The sequence below is a fragment of the Chlamydotis macqueenii genome, chromosome 6 (genome assembly GCF_036417535.1).
Source record: "Chlamydotis macqueenii isolate bChlMac1 chromosome 6, bChlMac1.mat, whole genome shotgun sequence".
Taxonomy (NCBI): Eukaryota; Metazoa; Chordata; class Aves; order Otidiformes; family Otididae; genus Chlamydotis; species Chlamydotis macqueenii.
Window position 1 is genome coordinate 6978934 of NC_141561.1, and position 24886 is coordinate 7003819.

Consider the following 24886-nt stretch of genomic DNA (forward strand, 5'->3'; position numbering starts at 1 on the left):
AAGTTGTTTTCTACCTCTCATCATTCTATAAGCAGAGAAAGTGCATCAAAATACTTGGAGGATTTAAGGTTTTTAAAATGACTCTTTAGAGCTCAGATATTTGTAATTCACTGAGAGAGTCACAAGAACAGACAGTTTTCTTCTGCATCTGGACAGCAGACCTTTGCAATGAGCTCACCATGGGGCTTTTAAAGCACAGTACCCCACGTCCACGCAAACCTGTGCATAACCTTTTTTTTTAGTTCTTGATACCTCTGCCTCAGATGTCTTTGAAGCATCGACAACTCTTTATTGACAGTTGGAATCATCGAGTCAAATTACGTTTTTATGACTTCCAATGCACACCTGTAAAGACCAACGATGGTACAATATGCTTCAGAACCGAAGAGAAGACAGGCAGCATTGAAGGGTCTAATTTGTCTTAAGAAAACAACTCTCCCTTTCAAAAATCACGTAAACAACAGTGAATTGGAGAAAGACAGTTTATGTTGTTGTTTATTTCTTCTTCATTTTACATGCAAGACATTGTAAAGAAAGTTCTTTAGAAATACAGTATCAGATTGTATTCAACCAGCACTTCTCCAGCACTCAGCCTCCCATCCCAGCAGCCAGGGTGAGAAGCTTGCGTTGACCCTATCAGGAGGACAGGAGCCCTCCCAGAATTATTGTTTCATTATTCATCTGATTCAGTCTCTTAATCTTCTATAGAAGTACAATTTAAAAAATAAATAACCAAAACAGCAAAGAATCTCTCCAAAAAAAAAGGGGAGAAATTATTTTTCCATCAAATTTAATCGCTCTGTTGCTCAGTCATAAAAGGCCAAACCTCACAAAGGGAACATGGGCAACAAAACCTCTGGTTCAGTTGCCTATTTTTCATAAAGTACTTTTGAGTGAACATTTCCCAAATTTGCCAATCTTTCCATTTCATTGAACACTCTTTGTTGTTGTGTGCTGCTACAAAACAAGCATCCAATGTCTCAAGCTTAGTTTTATGCATCTGTATCATACCATCTCCTATCTACCTCCTCTCTCTGTCATACGAATCGCAGCGCTATCAATGTGTCTTCACAAAAATTTCCAAATGTTGTGTGTATCCAATTTTGAACATTCAAACACTGCATGTATCCAATCTGACTGACAGATAGAAATAATTCAGTAACTGTACCAATGAGTTATAAACAGATCAACCAAGAGTATGCACTTCAGGCTCAGGTCATCCTAAAAGATGCTGCTGTGCCCTTTTCATTCAAACATGAAAAGAAAATTATTAAATATTTCAAATGAAGCAACATTAGCATGACGGTATCAGGATCCAGTAAAAATTTTACTCTTGGATTAAAGCACTGAGGAGTCCAGAATTAGACTCCCATGTCACTGTGGTGCGTAACTGCAACAGACAGGAAGATCACTAATTTTAAGTAGAGATTAAATCTCTCTCTTTTTCAGTTACAAAAAAAAAATTCAGAATGTAAGACATTATCAGGCTTTTTAAATTTATTATTGAGCTAAAATGGAATGCAGAAAGGGCAATCACTCCGTCTTTGAATGCAGGAATTGCATAGTATATAAGCCAACATATCATTTTCCTACCTGTTTTCCAGACAAACTGATGACCTCTCCTGGCTTCCAGATCAGCTGTTTGCAGCATCAAGAAAACAAACAAAAGGAAGGACTTCCCCAGGCTCTGCCATGCCCAATGAGGAGAAACCCAGTTCTGTTGTAGAAGCATAATTCAGATAGTTCAGTCTCTTGTCTTCTTTGGTCCTAGAATTAACAAAAAAAAAAGAAAAAGCTTGCTCAAAGATTTAAAACTCCAAGGCAGCAGGCTCAGCCTAAGGGTAACTTGGTGGCCACTGTGCACTTCATAGTCCCTGTGTGCCGGATTCATGGAGGACAAGTCTGCCATGGAGGCTTCACTTGGAGAGTAAGAGATGGAAAAAAAAGTGCGAGGGGAGAGAGAGGAGAAGACCAGCTCCTGGAGGACCCACAGTCCCATCCGACAAATACTGCCATCGTAAATGCTTTTAGCAGGTTCCTAAGAATAAACCAGCAGCAAGGGATCTGATACCAGTCTGCGACGCGTCCCTTCTTTTCTCTATTTAATTCATCTTCAGCATTAACATTATCATGCTATAGGCAGGTTAAACCAAAACTGAGAATAAATTCCAGGTGGAAAATTCAGCTCTGAATACAGACCCCACGTCCTCCATTTAAGATCCTGACAACTGTAATATCAGACCTGGAATTGCTTCAGCTCCATCCCACGTGTGAACACGGGATACACAAAAGCAACACAAGAAATGCAGCAGGAAAAGCAGGAAAGCAGGGGCTGCTTATCAGTACGTGATGAACCAGCCTGAATGGGAAAATTGAGACAGGAACAGACCAAGCTCTGTTGCTGGAGCAGTTTTACACTGCTCATTAAAATAACCACTGCGGCAATGGGAGCAAGGAGGAATATCTCTCTGGTCTCCCATACAAAACAGGAGCCCAATTTCTAAACGTCTCCTGCAGCAAACATCCACACGGTTTACACACCACGGAAAAGCTCCAAAAGAAGAGAGAGTAAGAAAGGCATACAACAAACCAAAATCTTAGAACTTCTGATTCAGGCTGGTAATTCAAATCTCTGCTTCTTTCACCCCAAAAGCAGACCAGCCAGCCACTTATTTAGGTAGATTGTACATGCATTTTAAGTTATTTTGGATTCATCCACATTCAAATGGGAACAGTTTTCAAGTCTCAAAAAATGTTCTCCTCTCAAACAAGAGGAGAGAATTTGCATTTTCTGATGCAAATTTACATATTAATTTTTCCTTATGTAATAACTTTTGTATTTATACCACGTTTAAATTCTCAATGTATTTCTACCTATTAGTGAATAATCCTACTTTTAATAGGTAAAAAATGTCACATCTTTATTAGCGTAAGGAGAGCGATAACGCCTGCCTTCAAGATTTGTCTTCATTGGCATAATTTTAGTTATTTTCATTAAAATTATCAGTTATTAAGAGTTTAGTCCAGAAAATTCCATTACATTCCTAACCTTATGAAAAGCAACATTGTCATAGTACATAATACAGAGCATCATTCTTGATAAGAAACTGAAGATAAACCTGAAAATAGTGCATCTTGAATATACAGTAAAACTTTTAATTTCAAACTGTATTCAAATTACTTTGAAACAGTTTCTATAATGATAAATTCATGCAATTATATTTAATCAGATATTGACTAACTACAGTGGAAGATACAATATTACATCTTGTTTTCTGGTTTAGTTCATTCTTGCGTTTGAGACAAAGCAGCATTTCAGGCAAGACCTGAAAACCCATCAAGCTGACCAACACAGTAGTGCAGGCAAGCGATCAGATTTATTGCTTTGCCCATGTCTTCCAGGTTAATTTAATTCAGAAAACACATTTAATTCAAATGCAACCCACTGAGTCTCAACACCCAGACAACATAATGCAGACCAGAACTGGCCTTATATGAAGCACAACCGAAGCTCAGAAGTCTTGAGCATCCTTCAGAAATGAGACAGAGAGGACCTAATTCGTCCCTAATGCAGATATGGTAGGGAAGACCTCAGGGGGGAAAGGAGTGCCCTCAGACATCCTGCAGTTAAGCTTTTTTGCCCATCTAGATGGGTGCTCACCTCACACAGAAGAGCTGAGGAGGAGCGACTCGCCCAGTGTCTTCAGCATTGCAGTTACGATCTGACGGTCAGAAAACACAGTCACTGACTTTCTGTTAAGGGAAAGAGAAGGGCATTAGTGACACTGATTCCAAAACTGTTCACACCCAAATATGCAAAACAAGGGAAAAAAAAAATTATTCAGATGCTGGGATTTAAGTGAAGGAGGGGAGCCAGCATGCCCTGCGCAGACAACACTCATCTGAGCAGGGCAGCTCTCCAGGTCCAGAACAACACCGTAAAAAAAAACAAGTCTTAAACAGGTGGGGGCACGAAATGGGCAAATCCAAGGAAATCTCAGATGATGGCTGATAAAGATGCCGAGATTTTTAATGAAGCACCAGTAGGGCCCATCAGCTGCTTCCTCAACACACTGCCTTCATCTCAGCATCCAAAGGGCCAGCAAACAGCAATAAATCCCTGGGAGCAGCAGCCTCCTACCCAAAACAAGGGGTTTCGCATATGTTCATTCTTCGAGCAGGACTACAAAGATAACCAGCTGCTGCTCCCCACGGAGCGAGAACAGAGATTACATTAAGTCAGAAAAAACCAGAAATAAATTAGACACCATGAGACTGATTCTAATCTCACCCACCCCAGCCAAGCTCAACAGAGTCCACTGATTTACATCACAGCAAAGCACAATAAAAATTTGTCTGTATATCTAGGTTTGTATAACACAATTTGGAACAGTAGCTGTTCTGTCCTGATACGATAAAAAAAATTATTGCACCGGCAACATATGCTATCTACAGAAACATGAATAAATTACATTATGAAGGCCACCAACACTTCACATCAAATTTAGTTACAGTATATCTCAGCTCCCAAATGTGTCAGCATGGCTAGCTGTAACTGGCAAATACAGAGAAAAATTGAGGGAAAAAAATGAAATTTACATTTTAAAAATTGATTTCACCAAGCCTAGTCATGATTAAATTCATGCAATTGCTTAAATATGTTCAAAGTGTGTGTTTTACTCTGAAAAATATCTCACTTTTCCAAAACTCATTATCTGGATTTATTCAATATCCTTTCTAATACAGGCCTAGTCAATTAATAGCCTGCAACTAATAGATTCTCACAAAATTAAATAATGAGGTGTTGTTTTTGTATATCTGAAGGATTAGCCACAAGAGCCCTTTTAATTTTGCTTGGTTTGTACAGAACCTTGTTCAGAAAATCAAGGACATTGTACATTGGTTTTAATGGCAGGGAATATACAGCCGGTCTTGAAAAAGTCACGTGCAAGTTTTCTAATGATCATAACAATGCATTTACATTATCTAATCCACTGCTAATTCTCTTAATGATAGGATTGAATAAAACTAGTTTAAAATAGCAAATGTAATTTGGAAATGTACGCTCCTGCTGAAAACACTGCATTCAAGTATAGTGTCAAAATGTTATAAATAAATATGCACACAGCTGACAAATAAATATCTTATTTCTGAAGTGTTCAAAATTTAATTTCATTTTCACTGTCAATGAAATATCCAGCAGCCAAATCCCGGTTTAATCCCGGCTTAGCTAGGGAGGGGAAAAAGCCTCGGGGAAGCTTTTCCCGTTTTCCAGCCACCGCTCAGACAACCACAAGCTACAGGTGTGCACTCAGGGGCAGATGTTTCCACGCAACAGGCACTGGACTAGCCCAGGATGCGTGAGAGTCCTCAAAAGCATCCCACACAAAGACGAAATGGTGATGGTCCAGTTCCGACTCCCCACTCTACGCTCCCATCGCTGGTAGAGGAAGGACCAGTTGCTCTTTCTGCTAGTTCCCACCAGACACGAGGTTCCTTAAGCCATTCTGCACCATTTCTGTGGTTTGGGAAAGTTCAGTCTGGCTCTGCTCCAAGGGTGGATTTATACAGTACTTACTACTGAACTTAGAAAAAGATCAACCGAAACTGATCTCAACCCGAGACATGATTTCAGCCTTGTCAGACATCAATTAAATTCCTCCTGAGTTCATCGAGAGTTGTGACCTTCCCTGCCACGGGTAAACCTGACCTACTTTTTTGGTAAGAGAAGGGAATGCTGACAAGGACGCCTGGGTACCACTCTCCATTTAAAATACATGACTGAATTACAATAATCACAAGCACTTTAAATAGGAACAAAAAAAAAAAAAAAAAGCAATCGCATAGCTATAAATCGTTTGGCAGGTGTCTAGCACAAAGCATCAGTAATCATGAATAAATTTTCTTAAAACAGACTTAAGCAGTAATTATGCAACTGTTTGCCTACCACACACAGCACAAACCCATCGCTTGCGATACCCCACAAAAATCTGCATGTTTATAGCACACTCTTTATCCTCAGATACCAGTAAAATCATGTGCTGGAGATCATCCCTGGGGAGATATTTCCAAAAAACCGCTAATGCTAGCGCTACAGGCACTGAGTTTAGCAAAATGAAAGTGTTTGCACTGTTACGTTACACCAAACTGGGAACAGACCTTAAGATAGAAGTGCCTGTGTGCCCATGACACGTGCATACTGCCCCATTTTTTATTTAATTAAAATAGTTGCACAAAAGTGCCTTTATTTCATATGAAAAACAAACACCATATATTCCTCCACTTACACAGCTGGAGGAAGACAGTCTTCTGGTTAAAGCAGGGGCACCTAAATTCATTCCACTTCCAGCTGTGTCAGACACTTCTTCTGTGCAAAAAGTTACTTACGGTCACGCTCTGACGCTAACCCTCGGTTCTGCAAGCGCTCCCCTTGACCTCAGCGCAGCGACTTCGTTTAGATGAGAACGGCAGCTCGATTCTCTATACCTCTACTTCATCTGCAAGCCCCAGTTAACAATAATTACTCTTCTTCCAGGAACATTTTTTAAATCTTGGATAAAAACATACAGCACGAATAAGCTAAATCTATACACCAAGGTTGACAGTATTTTCGTCCTAAGTGGTCACCCATCAGGAATCAAAACATTAAGCTCTACAATTCTTCAATAATTTGCTACAATAAGTGTGTGGGTAAATAATGCCTGAAAGAACATCTGGTGTTAACACTTCTGCTTAGAAAAGATCACTCCAAACAACCAGCAGACACTCTAAACCAACCAGCCTGCTTTGGGCTGGGAGTAAGCCTGCACCATCTCCAGATCAACAAAGCTAAACTTAAATTCACCCTGCTCCCTTTTCACATATAAACCTTAACAACCTTCCTCAACACTCGGGTGTTGGAAAGCTCAAGTAGGCAGTCAGCATCTTTACCAGTTATATTCAAAAGTTCAGGTATTCTGGTGACGTCTACGGTCAAATTGTAAAAATCTATTAATTATTTCATCTTTTTTCTTCTATTCAATCATATCCACTTCTTGTCTCAAAGCTATGGAAGATCTTGGGAATTAAAAGCAAGAATATGAAATTACTGGACTGCCAATGAATTGCTTCTTAACTTACATCAATTTGTTTGGGGTAAAAATCATGAATCCTAAGTTTCCCTGCTTCAGTTTTCATACATCCTAAAAACGTAATAAAAGGAGGTTTGAATTTAGAAGTTTAATTATAAACTTAGCTAAGTGGATTATAATGAAAGATGTTCCAGCAAGGGAGCTCAAACTGATGCGTTATGACTACACTAAAGGAAACACCAGAGAATAGACATTCCATCAGTAGAACAACTTTAATTAAAACCGTGATAGAGCAGAACTGTTCTGCGAAACGATGCTGCTGCTACATCTCCTTCACTCTAAGTACTTCCAATGGATTTGATGAGAACACACTTGACTTTCAATAATAAAAAGTATACACAATTTCAGACTTTTCTAAGGAACCCAGTTCAGAAGATCAGTGAAATGTAGTTGAAGCAAAACTTCCTTCATTTTTACACAAACTTGTATGGCTTACACTACGCCAGAAGCAGGGAGATTTCAAAGTCAAGGATTCAAGAGTCTGTGAAAGGCACCATCCTGATGCTTCTCAATTGTACAATCAGCCAGCCCCCTACGGCTCCCGTCCCCACTGAGAGCAGAACGAGTGATGCTCAACAACCAAGGAGCATCCGGACGTTTCCTTCTACAAAAATAATTCAGGTGACCCAGTATGCAAGTGCCCAAGAGTTTTCCAAGCCTTGGACTTCTCAATGGTATTTAACAGCCATGGACCTTTTGGTGCTCTCCTTGTTGTATCTTAGCACTCAAGGTAGGCTAATTTACCTTCACAAATGTGCTCCTAGCTATTATCATACTCCTCGCAGCAGGAACAAGTACAGAGCAATTAAGATCAAAATGCTCAAGACTGTCAATAGGTTTCTCTTGTGAACTCAGGCATTGATTTTTTTTTCTGAGCAGGAGAACATACAAAGTGTCCAATCACTTTTAAGTAACCTTTTCACACTGTTTGTGCACTTTCATATATTTAATTAAATACAAGAAAGGCTGTAGCAACTCAAAACAAACATCCACAAAGTCCCGGATCCTGCCTCCGAGAGGAGGACGACGACAAATGCCAAGGACGCAGTATAAGAAAAAGCGTGCATAAATAACACTTCTCGCCATACCTTCCTAGTCTCCAACAAGTTGTGGCTCCTACATCTCCGGAGTCAGATCTTTGTATCTAACAGCCCTCTTACAAACTTATGGAGTCACATCCTGAACCTATGTAAGTTTGCTTTGTTTTTTTTTTTATATAGGTTATGTATGAAACCTATATACACCAACATCTGGATGCCTCCTCATAGCAGGCTTGTCAGCCAGCACAGCAGAACACACCCCAAAACAAGGTCAGTAGCATCTTCATGCTAAAGCACATCCTTTCCGTAACAACAAAACTTTATAGTTTCAAGGGGGGAAAAAAAAAAAAGTTTCTTTTCATTTATTTTCCAACAGCTAAAAAAAAAGTTTGAGTCTATTATCAATACACTGTTCTACTATAGCTTTTATCATTGGCACTGGAGGAACTAAAAGTCCTTTCAAACTCAGCTATATCTAAGAATTGCTGTCACAGTTGCACAGATCTTGGATTACTGTTAAATTGCAATTAAGCAGACAAAGGGAGCTGGCACTGCTTCCAGTGCCATTTCAGTAAATGCTATTGCAAGTCGTTGTTCAAAGAGGATTACTCTCACTTTACTGGCAAAAACATTGCCTATAACGCACATTCAGCAGTATAATACCATTTGAAAACTAGTATTTGAAATTATTTTCCTTTAAGAGGCAAATCTGGAAATCGGACTCAGTGGAGAGCAAACTCCCTATTTTAGCAGCATGACCATTCACACTGAAAACAACAGAAACCTTCAGAGTCACCAATTATAAGGGGGCAGAGTTTCAAAAAAAGAAAAAACCACCTCATGACCTCTGCTGTAGGAAGAACGGCAGATTTTCCTAGCATTCCCATTAAAGTACTTTCAGTTCACAGAAATTAAATTGCTTTTACTGCCGTGATTTTCTTTCGCATTCTGATATTAATTTCTATTATTTGACATTAATACAGCCTGGCGAGCCATAGGTCAGCTGCTGGGCTTTTTTTCTCCTCCCTGGCACATGGTCACCACACAGAGTTTATCAATCTTAAACACAAGGTCAAAATAATATGATCAAGTACCACCAAGCACGTGAGCTCAGCAAAGACTTAGGCTCCGCTTAGCAGAGGAAGGACCATCTGCTTCCTTGCCACAGGACTGACTTACCTGAAGCTTACCTCCAATTTAAATTGTTAAATTCCTCACTTCTACGGAACAACCAGAGCAATGGAGGGCACGCATACACCCCAGCATCTGATCAAACAAATAAATCACAGATAGGCAGGAACATGTTACAGCTTTAACTTGATATTCTGTTCTGGGGGGAGTATGTAGGGTTCAGTTTTTAACCTCCAAATATTGGTGACTACGGCTAAAATAACATTGCTCTTGTACACAGAAATATGCAGAGACCAACTTCAACAATTCTTGACTGTATAAAGTTTTCCTTCTGCTCTAACACGTACACTAAGAATAATTCCTTTTCCACAACATCCATACCTCTATTTGTACGGAGTCGTTACTCTTGTGCTATTTGCTGGCTCTAGTCTATCCCCCAACGAGCTAACACAGAGAGACACACGCACATCCACAAGATTAATTCCATTTCAAAAAACTCATTTCCAAAGTGCTGAAATAAACATTTATTCCCATGCATTCTCTGTCATCAGCTGTTTATTTCAGTGCCCCACGGTACAAACTCGTAGGAAAAGAGAAAATATGGAGCACAATGCAATGCAAACGCTATACCACTCCAAAAACGTGCAGGCTCTACAGAGGAGCACAGTTCAAACCCTGACACTGCAGTTCTTCATTTCCTATCAAACATCACCAGAGAAGTCTCGTGATGAAGTCTCCTACAACCAAGGCTTCATCATTTCTACAGAACAAAACCCTGCATAAGTCAGGTCCCGTGTAAGAACACGTACTTTAAGTAATTACAGCTAGAGTCGTCAAAACAAATTAACCAAATATATTTTGTGATGCCTTACTATTGATTCATTCATTTTCCTTCCATTCACTTCACAATGACTATCCCAGTCATTGATGCCAATTGGCCCAGGCAAACAGTGTAACAGAAGGGTTAAGAAAAAAAATATTGGTTTGGTTTTTTGTTTTTTTTTTTTCTTTTAAAAAAAGGACACAGTGAAGGCTGAAGGCTGAACACACACAGGAAAAAAAAAAAGAGTGACATTGGGATAAATAACTGCTGTAATTCTGAACACATGCAGAGATGCCAGCGCACAAACTGCTTTTGCTAATTGCCCACCAAGAGTAACACAGTGTAGTAATGCGTACAGAAAAGTAGTATTCAGTTTTTAGGTGGAATTTCTTTTCAGAAATGCACAAGTTACTGCTTATACCAAACTTCTTCACGCCACCATGGCAGGGTCTTCAGGGACGGCTTCACAGACCTCACTTCCCCCCTGCAGCGGCAGTACCCAGGAAAAAGCGCCCACACAGAAGACGCACGCAGCAGCCAAGAGCTCACATCACCACATCACATCGCTTCCTCCGGAGCGAAGAAAACACCGGGCACGCACTCCAGCTCAGAGCCTGGCATCAGGATGCATGGCTGGAGCTCAGGCATTCCCAGGCACTCTACAAGAGCTGCAAAACCAGGTGTTGGAATATGTTTTTCATAACAAAAACCACCAATAACATCTGCATATTTATTTAATAGTGGACTTGCTTTCACCCCAAGATTAACTACCCATGATGACAAAAAACACCAAATTACCATAAGGGCAGTTAGAAAGAATGATACTAAAGCAGTTGGAGCAATCACCTGAATGAAGCTATATATCTATTCAAAAATTTTGTCATTGTTACCTTTTCTATGCCCATTTCTTTTCCCCTGTAGCTGGCTGTAGTCACTCACTGTATTTTATCAGATTGGAAAGTCTAATCTATTTAGGGTGAGAAATATGTTTGCCCTGAACACAAAACAATACGATTCACACAGGGGTCCCTGACACTATTGCAGTATCGATAGGAAAAAAAAAAAAAAAATCATAATGGAATCAGCTGCTAAAAGCCCTCAGTATAACATAATTTAAGCAAGGTCAATTACCCATGCAGGTCGTTCTTACCAGAGTTCACGTTACATCACCGGTCCCATCATCCTGACCTTCCCTGCTGCCATCCCCATTACAGTTCAATTAACAGAGGAGTCCTGCAGTGGCTTGATGAGCATCTGCTGCCTCTACCTGGCAGTAATTCAATAAGGATACGCCATAGGAAGAGATAATGAGAAATCAGCCCAGTTGTTCTGTCTGCCCTCCAGGAGAGCAGAAGAGTTTGGTTTATGGGAAAGAGCGTGACCTATGAAAATTATCAGTTAATTTCATATTTCGGAGCTTCAACACGCTACTGGTAACTGAAAGTGTTCTCTGGTTTCTCTGACGGTGCAGCCCACACGGATCCAGAACTGGTTTTCCTGGGGGGTCCATGATTAACGACCCTTCCCACACTGAAAGGATACATGTTCCTGAAAGCATTTTCTCTTTGCTAGTTCTACCAAAGGAACAGTTTCTACTCACGCATTCAGCAGCAGTAAGTCTGAATTTAAAAATTAAACACCTGAGCATAAAAATGGGCCAAACCTACTACCAAAGTAATTCAGATGGAATGAAATTCCCACTCACACCAAACCTGAGTGAAACACTTTTGCAAAACCAAAATCTCCTAGGTTCTCCTGCACTGCAGATAGTATCAGCCTGGGTTTTCTCTCTTTGTCCCACAGAACATCGTTACCAATATTATCAAAATCATCAATGTAAAGTGAAGCAACCATCTCTTCCTCACTAGTGCCCAAACTCTGGTTCTCCCTCCATTTCCTTCTGAACCTGTCCTGCACAGCCTCCCCCGTTAACTCCCACTCATCCTCTCTAACTCTCCCGTTGCTTTAGGAACACCTATTCCATCACTAACAACCCACTGCCGCCTACAGTCCCCTCATCTCCTACTCCACCACTGGCTGTCACAGTGACTATTTGAGGGATGCGGCTGTGTATTGTCTCTTGTAGAGCTCTCTCTCTTTCTCCCACTGCTATGGGTTAAACAGTGTTGGAAATGTTGAACTAAGTCTTTGCTCTTGAGATTTCCAATTTCTTCCGCTATTTCCCACGTTTCTCCTCTTTCAAGTACTGAAAACAACTACATTCTTCTTTCAACACAGCTTCCATTGATGTTCAAACTTTGACCAACTCCCAGTTGGAGTCACTCAGTTTCCTTTGGCTCACTCCTCCTAAACTTCATTTTAATTCTCACTGACCACAGTTTCTAGGGTAGGACGTATTTTGCCTTGTGATTGCAGCGGCCTCATCAGTTTTGCAGACTTATTTCAACAATCTTATTCACTGAAAGAGGCATTTTCAACTTGACTTCAAAAACAACTTTCTATTTTATGTCTCCTTAATATCGTTAAGGTGCAGGTTTACTGAAGAAGAGGATGCGCATGAGAGGAGAAAAAAAAGAAGATACATTTCTTCCCTAAGCTCTGCTTCTGTAACGTGGTCAGTGAATCATAGTGAATTTACACGGCTGCACAGTCCCGTACCTCCACATTCAACAACTTGGTTTCTCTCAAGATCAGCTTCATCTGAGACACATCCCTTCCCACCATTATTTGCACTGCACTGAGGACTGCTTACCCGCTCTGACGGCCCTTTTCCAGAGTACAACCATCAGGTCTGCTCGTTCCTCATTCACAGGATAATCCAAGGCTGGCAGGTCCCTACCTCAGGAAGTCTCTAGTCCTCCCTTCTGTTCAAAGTAGGGTCAGACAGCCACTAATCACACAGGATATTCTACGTAGTCCCCAACTTTTTTATTTTGCTGCTTCTTCCCACCAGAAAGCTTAGTCTACCAGACTCACGCCAACTGGCATCAGACCTCAAGTTGTAGCTCACCTCTTGCAATTCCTACCACCAGGCAGCTTTCCCCCATTCCGATATAATTCGCTTTTCTTTATGTGGTTCTGCCATCTCTTTCTGCTCTTCAGTTTAATCACCTGCTGCACATCTGCTCCTGGCTACCTTTTCCTCAGTGCTCAAATCCTTCACATCCTCTGCCTCTAATTCTTTCCCATACTAAACTAGTTGATTTCTCCCAAAAGATAACAGATATCATTTTATCATATTTACCACCTCCTCTCAGCTTGGTTTCTTATCCATTTCTCTACATTTCTACAACATTTTGTTCCTCCTCCTAACTAGCCCTTTGTTCACTTGCACCTCCCCTCTCCTATTTTCTCATTCTCTGGAGTCATTTTCACACATCCCATATTTTCTCCTCTATTGTTTTCTGCTTTTTTTTTTTTTTTCTTCCTGGAAAAACTTAGAGAAAAACACTACAGACACACTACATTATATCCAAAACAGGACACTGCAACAATTTCAGAGTTGCAAGCAATCAGCATTTAAGAAATGCTAGAAATAAGGTTGCTTTGCAGGAATATATTAAGACAGTCAGGTTTCACAATTACATCTATTTTTATCATATTACTAAAGTCTCTATAAAAAGCAATTTAAATCTATCTTTGACTTCTTTTGCTTTTATCTATTCACCACACTTGCTTTCAACGCTCTCTTAAAGCCTTACTCATGCTCCTCTATGAAGCAAGCAGAAAGAACCTGTAAATATCCAACAGCTGCAATTACAAAAAATATTACTTACTCCCCTCTTAATAGTTATGCGTACCATTAAAAAACCAGATTTTCATTTAACTATATTAAAATCTGATAAGCACAGTATGGACTAGTTTCCATCTGGTTAAAGAAAGAATAGACAGGGTCTATACAAGCAATGCTACTGAATCAGTTATCGATGCTCACTGGCTACTTTTGCTTTGAAGCTACACCTCATCATGAATAGCAAAGTACAACATAGAGAGTCAGTCACACTTGGCACAACTGTAAGCAAGGAATATGGAACAATTTCAGGGGGAGGCCAGAGAACTACTCACGGGGTATCAAAACAGGGCTAACAGGAGTATTTTAAAAACATGACAGTCAAGAGGAGGCTGCCCAAAGCTCTCCATTACAACTGCCCACACTGGACTTGCATTTTTTCCACTGGAGTTTGTGATGATTATGGTATGCTAAAACTTAATTTTTTAAGACAGACAGAAAACCACGTTTTTCATACTAGTCAAGCTAAACTCATCGCATTTTTGCAGGTTGATATATCTCACTGCCTAGTCCACCCCGCCGCCCCCATACTTCACTTTTCCAAATTAGGTGAATTAAGAAGGCAACTACTGCATAAAGGCTTTTGTAAAAGCATGCACAGATGGATATTTACCAGACTTTAGCCTTCGTTTGCCGTGTGTTTCAGAATTTAAATAAAAATTGAGTCAACCTTCAGGAGAAATTGGTGCTGGCAGAAGTTCTGTTTGTGGGTTTACACTTGGAGAGATTAACAGCTTCCGCAGTGAAACGGTTGTGCTTTAAACTAAATAAAATCTTCATCGATAGCTTCCCAGCTCTGATGCAGTCTTGCTCGCTGAAAGTATCTGGGACTACTGCTATAAAAACTTTCAATATTAAAATCTGCATCCATTCCCAGGCTTGTATTCCACATTATTTGAACTATTGTACCCTCCTCTGCATTTTCCTCCTCCAGAAAGATTGCAAACTGAGCTAAATACAGGACTTGATAGCAGCAGTAATCCAATATATCTGATTATACAAACAAATCGAAAATAAAATTATAATTTAAATAGCAGAAGTAAATATATTGCAAGCCCTGGGCATTTCTTTAAAAATTGGTCTACCACACAATATTTGGCAGAGGCAGCACAAGAGCTGGGTTGTAATTTTGCATATATTATTTTTTCTCCTGATGTGGTAAAACTAGCGGGGAACTGGGTTACCACTACACTTAGAACTCCATTTACTATGTAATTTTTCTTCAGTACATGAGTCTTTTTTTTTAAAAGACTGCAATTGCTTTGAGTTATACAAAAAGATTGATCTGTAGGAAAGTGGAAAATACCTCCTGTCCTATTTTTGAGATTGGGATTTTGTCGTGCCAGCAATTGTTTCGTAGGATCGTTCCATCTCTAAGATAAAGGAAAAAAAAAAAGAGAATTTTTTGTCCTGGGGAAGAATTTCCCCTGACTTACAGGAAAACGAACATTTGCAAATATAAATACACTTTAAGTCACAGGGTCTACTTTTCCTCTATTTGTTACTTTTCCTGCCAGACCAAATTAGCAGTGATTTGGACTCAGTGTTAATGAATGCCGAAAGCAACTCGGCATTCTCTTGCCAAGGATTTCAGTAAACTGCAGTTCAGCAAAATAAGACAATCTTCTTATCGTGTGTAAGAGCTCAATTAAATCATCATTTTGATGTAATCCTATTTAGTAGTGCTCACGTTTTCTGTTCTGATATTAGTGATGTTATTGTCTTAAAAAAATAAAGAAGCAAAAATACAGCGAAAGAAGGGAAGGATAGGAGACAGGAAAGTGCAACCTGTGTTCCATCAAAGATCATTTGATGGGGGGAAAAAAAACCACAAAGAACCCAAAACCCAGAAGCATGGAAACAGCTTATAGCAGCACATAAAACCCAAACAGATTTTCTGGACCTCAATCCATTCTGACAAACACGATATGAATTGTGAATTGAGGAAGACTGCTCGACTCTCCAGGATTATTTCTAACCAAAGTGTTTCAAGCAATTTTCAGAAAGCTTTCCTGTTTCCAACTGCTGTACTTACTTCAGGGTAAACACCTTGCTAAAGAAATCTATTATTACTATTATTATTATTATTATTACAAACATTCAAAAAAAACACACAAGAGGGCTACAGGAACACCCCTCAAACGCACATCATTCTTTATACATGAGCAACTAATCTCCCAAAGCACTATGTAAATTGGCTAAGTTTAAAAGTTGCATTTAAAATTATCCTCAATATCCGTTACAAAAGAACGGCACCTACCCACTGATAAATTAGCAATTGTAATAAGGGACTGTGAAAGCTAAGGGTAAATTGATTGTTGCTCCTAATTGTCTCTTCATTTTAATCCCAAACTCTTCAAATTGCAAGAAAAAAAAAAGTACAGGCAAGAGGGTGAGCAAAAAGCTTGACTGCCATATAAAACATCTAAAAATAGTTTCAATGTATTTCCATGTGCTGGAAGTAGCAGTGAATATCATCTATATAAATCTATTCCTAGCAGAGGTTTTCAGCAGCATCCAGGAGTTGAGAATCAATTGTAAATTTGTATTTTTGAGTAATCAATAAGAAAAAGCACAAGTCACACTTACACAATATGCAACATTTAGCAGGAAGATGCAGCTGTGCATCATCTCATACAAAATATATAGAGACATTATTATAAGCCATATATTTTTAATCTTACAGAATTTATTTGGGAAGACCTTTAAAAACTGCTTTTAGAATATCACTTTATTTTAACAGTGGTGTTAGTGATGCAAGACATTGCCAAGCTTGTGGGTCCAGAATACATACAATGGATCTGGGTGGTCCTGATGCCTCCATGGGCATAGATGGCACCTATACACACACAAAAGGGAGCGTTCGGCACCCAGATCACTGTGATGTGCCAACACCGCCAGCAGATGAAAAGTATTGAGACATCAATGCATAACCTATCTTCAGATGAAGCTGTCAGTACGAGCGAAAAAGGTTCATAACTACACTAGACCATACAGGAAAAGCTACAGACTCCTTTGCCAAGACCACCTTGGGAGAAGGTCATCTCACCAAAGCCACGAGGACTCTCTAAACTCAGTTCTATGTTGTCAGTACTCACCGAAGTGGCTGCCACTTTCAATGCCTCATAGTCCTTGGACTTCATGGGAACAGGTGACAGATGTCACATCTCCAAGAGCGAAGAGATGATAGCATACACTCAGGAAGCGAGGAACCGAGGGCCAACTCACAAGAGTTTCTCTTGCTTGCTAGCAAGGTCTATACTTGGTGTATCAACTGGGGAAAAGCATCTAAATCATGAGGGAATGTTATACAGACAATGACTCACTCTCTTAGATCAAGGAAAGAAAGAAAAAAGGAGGTAGTCTTCTCTATTTCTAGGTTAGGCAAATTACTACCAGATATTTGAATTATGATCCTGAGAAATGACTGCATCTCTAACAAAACGAGGGAGGTGATTCTCCCCCTCTACTCTGCCCTGGTGAGACCCCACCTGGAGTACTGTGTCCAGTTCTGGAGCCCCCAACATAGGAAGGACATGGACCAGTTGGAGAAGGTCCAGAGGAGGGCCACGAAGATGATAAAAGGGCTGGAGCACCTCTCTTATGAGGACAGGCTGAGAGAGTTGGGGCTGTTCAGCCTGCAGAAGAGGAGGCTCCGGGGAGACCTGATAGCGGCCTTCCAGTACCTCAAGGGGGCCTACAAGAAAGATGGGGAAAGGCTGTTTAGTAGGGCCTGTTGCAATAGGACAAGGGGTAATGGTTTTAAAATAGAGGGAGGTAGATTTAGATTGGAAATTAGGAAAAAAATTTTTACGATGCGAGTTACAGAACACTGGACCAGGTTGCCCAGAGAGGTGATGGATGCCCCATCCCTGGAAACATGCAAGGCCAGGTTGGATGAGGCTCTGAGCAACCTGATCTGGTTGGAGATGTCCCTGCTCCTTGCAGGGGGGTTGGACTAGATGACCTTTGAAGGTCCCTTCCAACCCTGACCATTCTATGATTCTATAAAACTTGTACCAGCATCAGAAATAGGCTGAGTGAAACAGCCTTACTCTAATGCCAGTTTGTCTTCCAGGTAACTAAAGCAGCACTGCATTCAGCCAACAACTCCTCTAAACAACTCCCCCTGCAAACTATGGCTGTGAGACCAAAGTTACTGCACAGCCACAAAGCAGGTGAATATGAGATGAAATATGAGCAGGGATCTGCCACAAGAAGACAGTCAATTATTTTAAGAAAGCGCCTACCCACGAAGCTCACCGCGGAAAGTCTACGGGATCACATTCAATTAAGGACAAAACGGAACCTGGTTAAACTAGACGGGAAAGAATAATTAGAAATTGTTGAAGTGGTACCTCAGGCTACAAAAAAAAAAAATCCAAACCTCTCAGGTACACAAGAGAGGTAGAGACATACCTGCTCCAGTGAGCCTACTCAACATTTACCTGCACAGATTTTTCGTTTCGCAGCACGCTAACGCATGCTAGACATACCATGCACACACTTCACCGCACAGCAGTGAACTTCTACATTATCAGTGATTTTGTACAGAACAAAGGCTTCTATTTTAGTGACATTTCAATGGTTGCTTTATGCACTCAAAATGACATACAGACACTGAAACTGTTCACTTTCCACACTTCACATATTTGTTGTACTAAATATCATTGTTGTTTATTAATGCAAAACAACCTGTAGAGGGAAATAAGTCAAAAGGAGCGACTTTCCCTTTTTTCTCCTCCCATGAGCTGCCAGCTTTTTGCTCTCCCATACCATTTCCCACCAGAGAAGAATCAGGAGCTCCTCCCAGAGCTAAAAATAAACCTATTATTCTACAAACACAGGTTCATTAGGAATGAACTTACAGTACAGCGGTATAATTCTTTCTGCTTTTGTACATACACACATTTGTACCCTCATCCAAGTTTATACCTTAACATCTCTTCAAACAAACCCAGCAGAAGCTACCTTCAAGTGTTTCCATTTCAATACAGGAAAGTGTCTGTGAATTCCCAATCCTTTCCAGAATTGTTCACTACCGTTTTATTAATTTCTGAACAAATGAACAGATACCTGTTTTCCTGCAAACTTTTAAAATTTTATTTTCTCTAATAAATACTGACACCATTTAAGTAGGTCACTGTGCACATCCAGTCTGATTTCCCGCATTCTCCCAAAGAATCCTCCTGAAAATATCTGCATCCGGGGTGTAACTTCTACTTAAGCTATGATACGTACTTTAAATATGGCTTGCTTTGAAAATGTCAAGAGTTCGAAAAAAAGATATATATTTACCTAAGTTCTTCTTGTAGTTAACCATCATTTAAAGCTATAAATTTGAATCTTAAAGTACTAAACAAAAAAAAGCATGTAAGCAGTGAATCCTGTCCCTTCTCTAGCCTTCCATTCCAATACAGCAGTATGATTGCCAAAAAAAAAAAAAAAAAAAAAAAAAATCACTGTCACCTTTATAGCAATACTCTCAAATGTCCACAGTGATTTCAGGTGCCCCTTACAGGACACAGTAAATGGGCTGGGATTGTGGAAAGCAGGTGATGAGAATCTCCAGAAGCCAGACTTTTACAGGCATCTCTGAGAAATGAAAAAGAAACGTATCCAAGATTATCTGCATTACATACACTATTGCAAGTTCTCTTCTGATTGCCTTGGGGGGGGCTAAAGCAGCAGTCTCTGAAAAATAAGTGTCCATCAGAATCCCTCTGATTTCCAGACACACTCAGAAAAAAAAAAAAAAAAAAAAAGGTTACGCTAATATATAATCCTGACATGTCAAGTGTTACAATGCCTTTTTAAATCCCCAAGTAAGTATCTTCATAAAAGCTATTATGTATTGCTATAGGATATGAAAAAAATTAAGACAGATTTAAAATGTTTAAAAAAAAAAAAACCCAGCTTGTGCAAAGGCCTAAGCTTCTGTAAAGAAGTGATTCCATTCTGAAAGGATTCAGTTCAAAAAGACTGTAGCAGAGGAAAAAGAGGAGGCAGTGTTAACAGAGAGAAACGGTACCAAAAAATTACGTCTAGACAAATATAACACATAAGCTTCTTCATTAGTGCAGTATATATGAATTTTTCATGATGAAAATTTCAATTTCTTTAAAAGAGAAGATCAGTACAAATTAAAAGCTCTCCCTAAATCTTTCTTTGAAAGACTACAAGGAGCACCAGATAAACCCTCTGTAAAAGGAAGTTACCCCATTAGTTATGAAGTATTACAATATTGGACCTGATTCTGCCATCACTGAACTCAAATGGAAGTAGTTAGCAGTTTAATCCACTTCAAAAACAAACTCCTCAGTTAAAATTCTTCTTACTTTATTTCCAGAAGGAAAACTGCATTTCTAGATAAAGGCCTGGAACACGTAATTTATGCAGATGAGCAGTCCTATACATAAAATACACTCATTAATGTAATTATTAAACGTGTTCCTTAACAACATTCCATCTACAGCAGTCCCTCAAAAATACCATAACCAAAGAAAACACGTACATCTTGAACCAAAGTGCAAGGAAGATCTAAAAAAAAAAAAAAAAAAAATCCTAACAGAAAACCCCCAAATGCATATGCGCAATTTTCTTCTGATTCTGAAATCATTTAGGAATCTCAGGGAAATGAAAGGTTCTTCCAAGAACCATAGCTGTAGAGAGCAATGAGCAGACTCGCACAAACCAACAGAGACAATAAATTTGGGTCTATCCTAAAACTGCATGCAGGAAATGAACTGTGGCCTGCACCATAAGGATGTGTTTGCATTTTTAGACTCCGAATCACAGCCGATTCCCATGCTCACACAAGAATTAAGCCTCATCTACAGGAGAAAATGACAACACACAGAGCACCTTGACTTCACACACGCTCTTCTCAAATCAAGTCGCTCAGCTGCTTAGCGCAACTCCTCCTTGTTTCAGTGTCCTCAACAGAAGAGTGACCTTTGATATGTCTGAAGTTGGGTTTCTGATGTAAAACACGGTATTATGAAAATTATCAAAATGAAATCTAAACAGTAGCTACCCATTCTCCTTGCTAAAAGTTATAGTCTCATTCTAAAAGCAATTAATTGAAATAAAATTAATTCAGGAAAAAAAAAAAACCTGCTCATTTCCTTTACTGTTTTCCCTAATTAAGAAAGTGTCCCTTGGACACACTTGAAATCTGGATCCATGGAAGATGGAATTTGTTCAGATGCTCCCTAGAAGCCCACCCCTCTTCTGTCCAGTGTCTTATACAACCTCAGTCACCTCACCATGTCTCCATCACCTCCAATCCCTTCCCATACCTCCTTGTCCTTCCATGGGTCCCTGCAGCACCTCCAGCTTCAACCCAACAACCAGCCAAGCAAAGGGCAGCATCTCCTGCCCCTGGCTCCACACCGTACCCACAGGTACTGGCCACAGATGGTATGCTCACCACACGTTCTGCAGCCTTCCCATCAGCAGAAGCACTCATTTCACCTATCTACACCAGCTTTCATTACATATACAGAAATATAAGAATAAATAAGGACTCTTGCTATAACAGAAAAAAAAAAGCCTCCATAAATATTCTTTTTACAGTTCACCAGTACTGTGGTTTGTTTTTTTTTTTTCCTTCCCTTAAGGAGCAGATCTATACATCAACCTATTATATCCTTTACCTCAGAAGAGGACATTTTCTGTCTTTCATGGTTGCAACAGGAAATCTGCAAACATCATCTTGAGTGCATCCTAAGGGGCTCAGAAACCCAACAGCAAATTAAAAGCACCTCAACACATTTTACTGCTTTCAACAGTACAACTGGGAACAAAATTACCAGACATTAAAATAGCCAGTACCAAATCAAAAGACAAGACTACCGCAACGGGAACCTCTGCACATGAAGGTCCCTCAGCAAGGGCCAAGGCTTCGGTGCCCCACAGAGTGGTACGAGCACAGATGGTTTGAAGTAACGTCCACTTCTGTATCTGTTGCTCCAGGTGAAATACAACAGAGAAACAGTCAAATAAATTGGGCACTGCAGGGAGGCAGCAGCAAGCGCCCTGTCCTCAGATGCCTACCGTATCAGTGCAGTGGAGCATCCCAATCTGTCATCCGGCTGCTCTGGAGTCACCTTCCTAACGGGACCGCACCAGTCCTGCTGCCAACACAGACCAGGAGCTCCACGTCCGAGTGAACTCCAGGTTTGCTCACCACCAGCCCCAGACCAGCACTCCTGCAGCACTCTGCAGCAGCTCTCCTGGGCGGCCTCGCAAAATCGCTTTTCCTTTCTCCTCACAGCAGTTAAGCAGCACACAGAAAATTGAATCATAAGGGCAGACAAATAATACATCACAGATTGTACTGCTAGGAAATCTTCCTGTCTTTTGAAAGAAACTTACTGCTGAAGCCTTAATTTGTGGGAACTGAAAGCCTCATAACAATTTATGTTGGATTAAGGTTCCTGCCCAGTTAAATGCCAGTACTGACAGTCCTAGATGAGTTCCCATCTTATGAACAACCATCAGCCACATGCTTACAGGCAACATGCCAGAGCACACTGCACTTTATCTGCCTTCCCTCACTGCAGATTATGCTCCTCTGGGGATGCAAGATCTCACTATTCAACTACATCAGCTAAGAAATAAGCTAAATCTTCCAGAGCCTCCAGCAGCTGATGGGCACCCCCACACCTCTCAAAGCCTATGAGCACTCTGGTTTGTTCAACTTCCAAGTGACATGCATAGAAAAAATTAGGACCTCTCTCACAGTTACTCTTGACATGGATGGCTAAGTCATTGGCCATCTTCCCACCAGCCACCTCAACCAGTTGTCAGAAGAGCCCTGGCTCACATCAGCCAGAGCAGTCATCCTTCAGTCTCATCTATCCCCCCAGGTTCATAGAAAAGATGTTCCAATTTATGAGAGCTCATAGCCATGGTGTGAGACACTGTTCTCTGTAAGGAAACGACCCCTGAGCGATGAGACACCCCTTGCTGTAGGATCAACCCATCACCACTCCAGCTGCAGCCTCAGGTAGGGAAAGACATGTCAGGTTGACACCAGCAAAGGTTACGAGTTCAATGGTCAAACTGGAAACAAGTAACAAAGGAAAAACATCAAAGCGTACCTGAAATTTTAGTTTATCTTTAGCTGCTGACTCCTTTTAGAATATTTCCAAGCTACCAGCTGTGAAGACGAATTCGGCAGAGCTTCTGCCCTGCGGTGTTACATTACCGAACCGACCTCTTCCCACCACCACCTTGTCATGCACCACATCTGAGCTGGAGACCAGGACACCGGGCAGCGTTAGGGGCTGCGCAGCTAATGTTCTTTCCCAGGGATGAAGCCACTCGGAACAGTTTTGGCTTTTATCTCCACTGCCTCTCTCCTCTCAAAGGCACTCTCACCTGAGCCTGCAGCCAAGACAGCTGCGCCGATCAGTATTTCTTCCTCCACCCAGTTCTGAGCTGGATTACACAAATGCAAATGTAATACAAGGAAGACCCCCTTCTCACGTACTCGCGCAAATACAGGTATCTCTCCTTTCCCTTATAGCCGTCTCAATTTCCATTTTATTTTTCATTTGCATACTCCTTCCAGCCTAGCTGGTTTTAGCCCATTTACCACTCTATGAAAGATTTATAAAGTTTAACAGCAATCGTGTATCATCTTCGACATACATATGTTTTACTAGACTCACAGCACATAGCTTGTTTTAGCTATTCAAAAATATTATTTGCTATACAACAAAGATTATTCACTTGATACCAGAGTTTCTGGCAATGTATTTTCTGCACCAAGAGCAAGGAATCAAAAGACTGGTCTGAAGCAAGATTGAGCAGCTTTCAGTGATTATTCAGTGCTTCATATTCTTGCAGAAGTCCTGATTTATTCCGTGTCCAATCTCTGTGACATCTCTCAGATGTTCTATCTGAGAAAGTTCTGATGGGCACAGCATCCTTAACCTGTCTTCAAGAGTCCTCACCGTGTCCCCCGTTCCGTAACTGAAAAATACGGACCATCCAAAAGGACACGGCCAAACTACAAACTAAATTTGCCAACAATAATCAGTTAGTCCTTGATGTGACTCCGGCTGCTCCTGGGATGGACGCAAGTCCACTCCGAATATCAGCATCGCCGGGAAACAAATTCATTTGTCTAGGTTGTGCTATGCCCTGAAACCTTAACATCTTTCATTTCAAGCTATCGGAGTCGTGAAGTGCTTACGAAACATCAAGAGCCATCACCTGCGCTACTGCAATCCACATGTGTTATCACCTATTACTCCACAGCACGGAGCAGCAATCTCCTCTGACCTTGAAGTCACCTCTTTCTCGCGAGAGACATACAGCACCGTTTTCATAAAGTGGAGGCAACTTCTGGAACCCCAAATCATATTGATTTTCTCATTGTTTTGCCCTGTCTGTCTCTTCACACATCTGTAGTCCCCAACGACTCCAACATCAGTATCAGACAGCACAAGCACTCGTCTTTTCAGTTTTCGCTTGAGCAAAACGCCAGCAGCTGACAACCCCTGCTTCACTGGCATCGCTCTGCAATTTAACCTTACTAAACAGAATCTGATCCTGAAGCTTTCTCAGTTGTTTTTTTTTTTAATTTTGACACAATTTATTGGATTAAAGACAATGATGACTACCAATGACATGCCCAAACCCAAGACTTCTCTGCAAAGCCCTTAAGCTCATCTCTAAAAGTGTGGCTTACTGCTAGATGTTACTGAGTTGGCGCCACAACCTAGACATCAGATGTATTTTTCCCAGACAATCCCCTTTTTAGCTATAGTATAACCAAACAACCCTGCCTCAGAGAAATGACTGGAATAGTACAAAACATGTACAAAGCCTTCCCAGCCTTTTCATGGCTACTTTGCTTAAGGGTATCGGTATCTCCAGTATCATTAACCGAGCTCTTGGCATTACCTGACCTGTATTTCTCACATCTGCAAAAGCACTGACAGCCTCTGCAGTGTCACTGAGCATCTGAGGCGGTATAAAATGTTTAAGCCTTTCA

At 40.6% G+C, this 24886-nt stretch overlaps 1 protein-coding gene across 1 annotated transcript in view; it reads right to left on the bottom strand.

Moving 5' to 3' along the window:
* THSD7B (thrombospondin type 1 domain containing 7B) overlaps nt 1–1732 on the bottom strand; it is a 260791-nt gene extending 259059 nt beyond the window's left edge. Inside the window, exon 1 of the mRNA XM_086750826.1 lies at nt 1594–1732. Coding sequence (XP_086606952.1) covers nt 1594–1732 — 139 coding nt within the window. The remainder of the gene's footprint in view (nt 1–1593) is intronic.
* Nucleotides 1733–24886: the final 23154 nt, after the last annotated feature.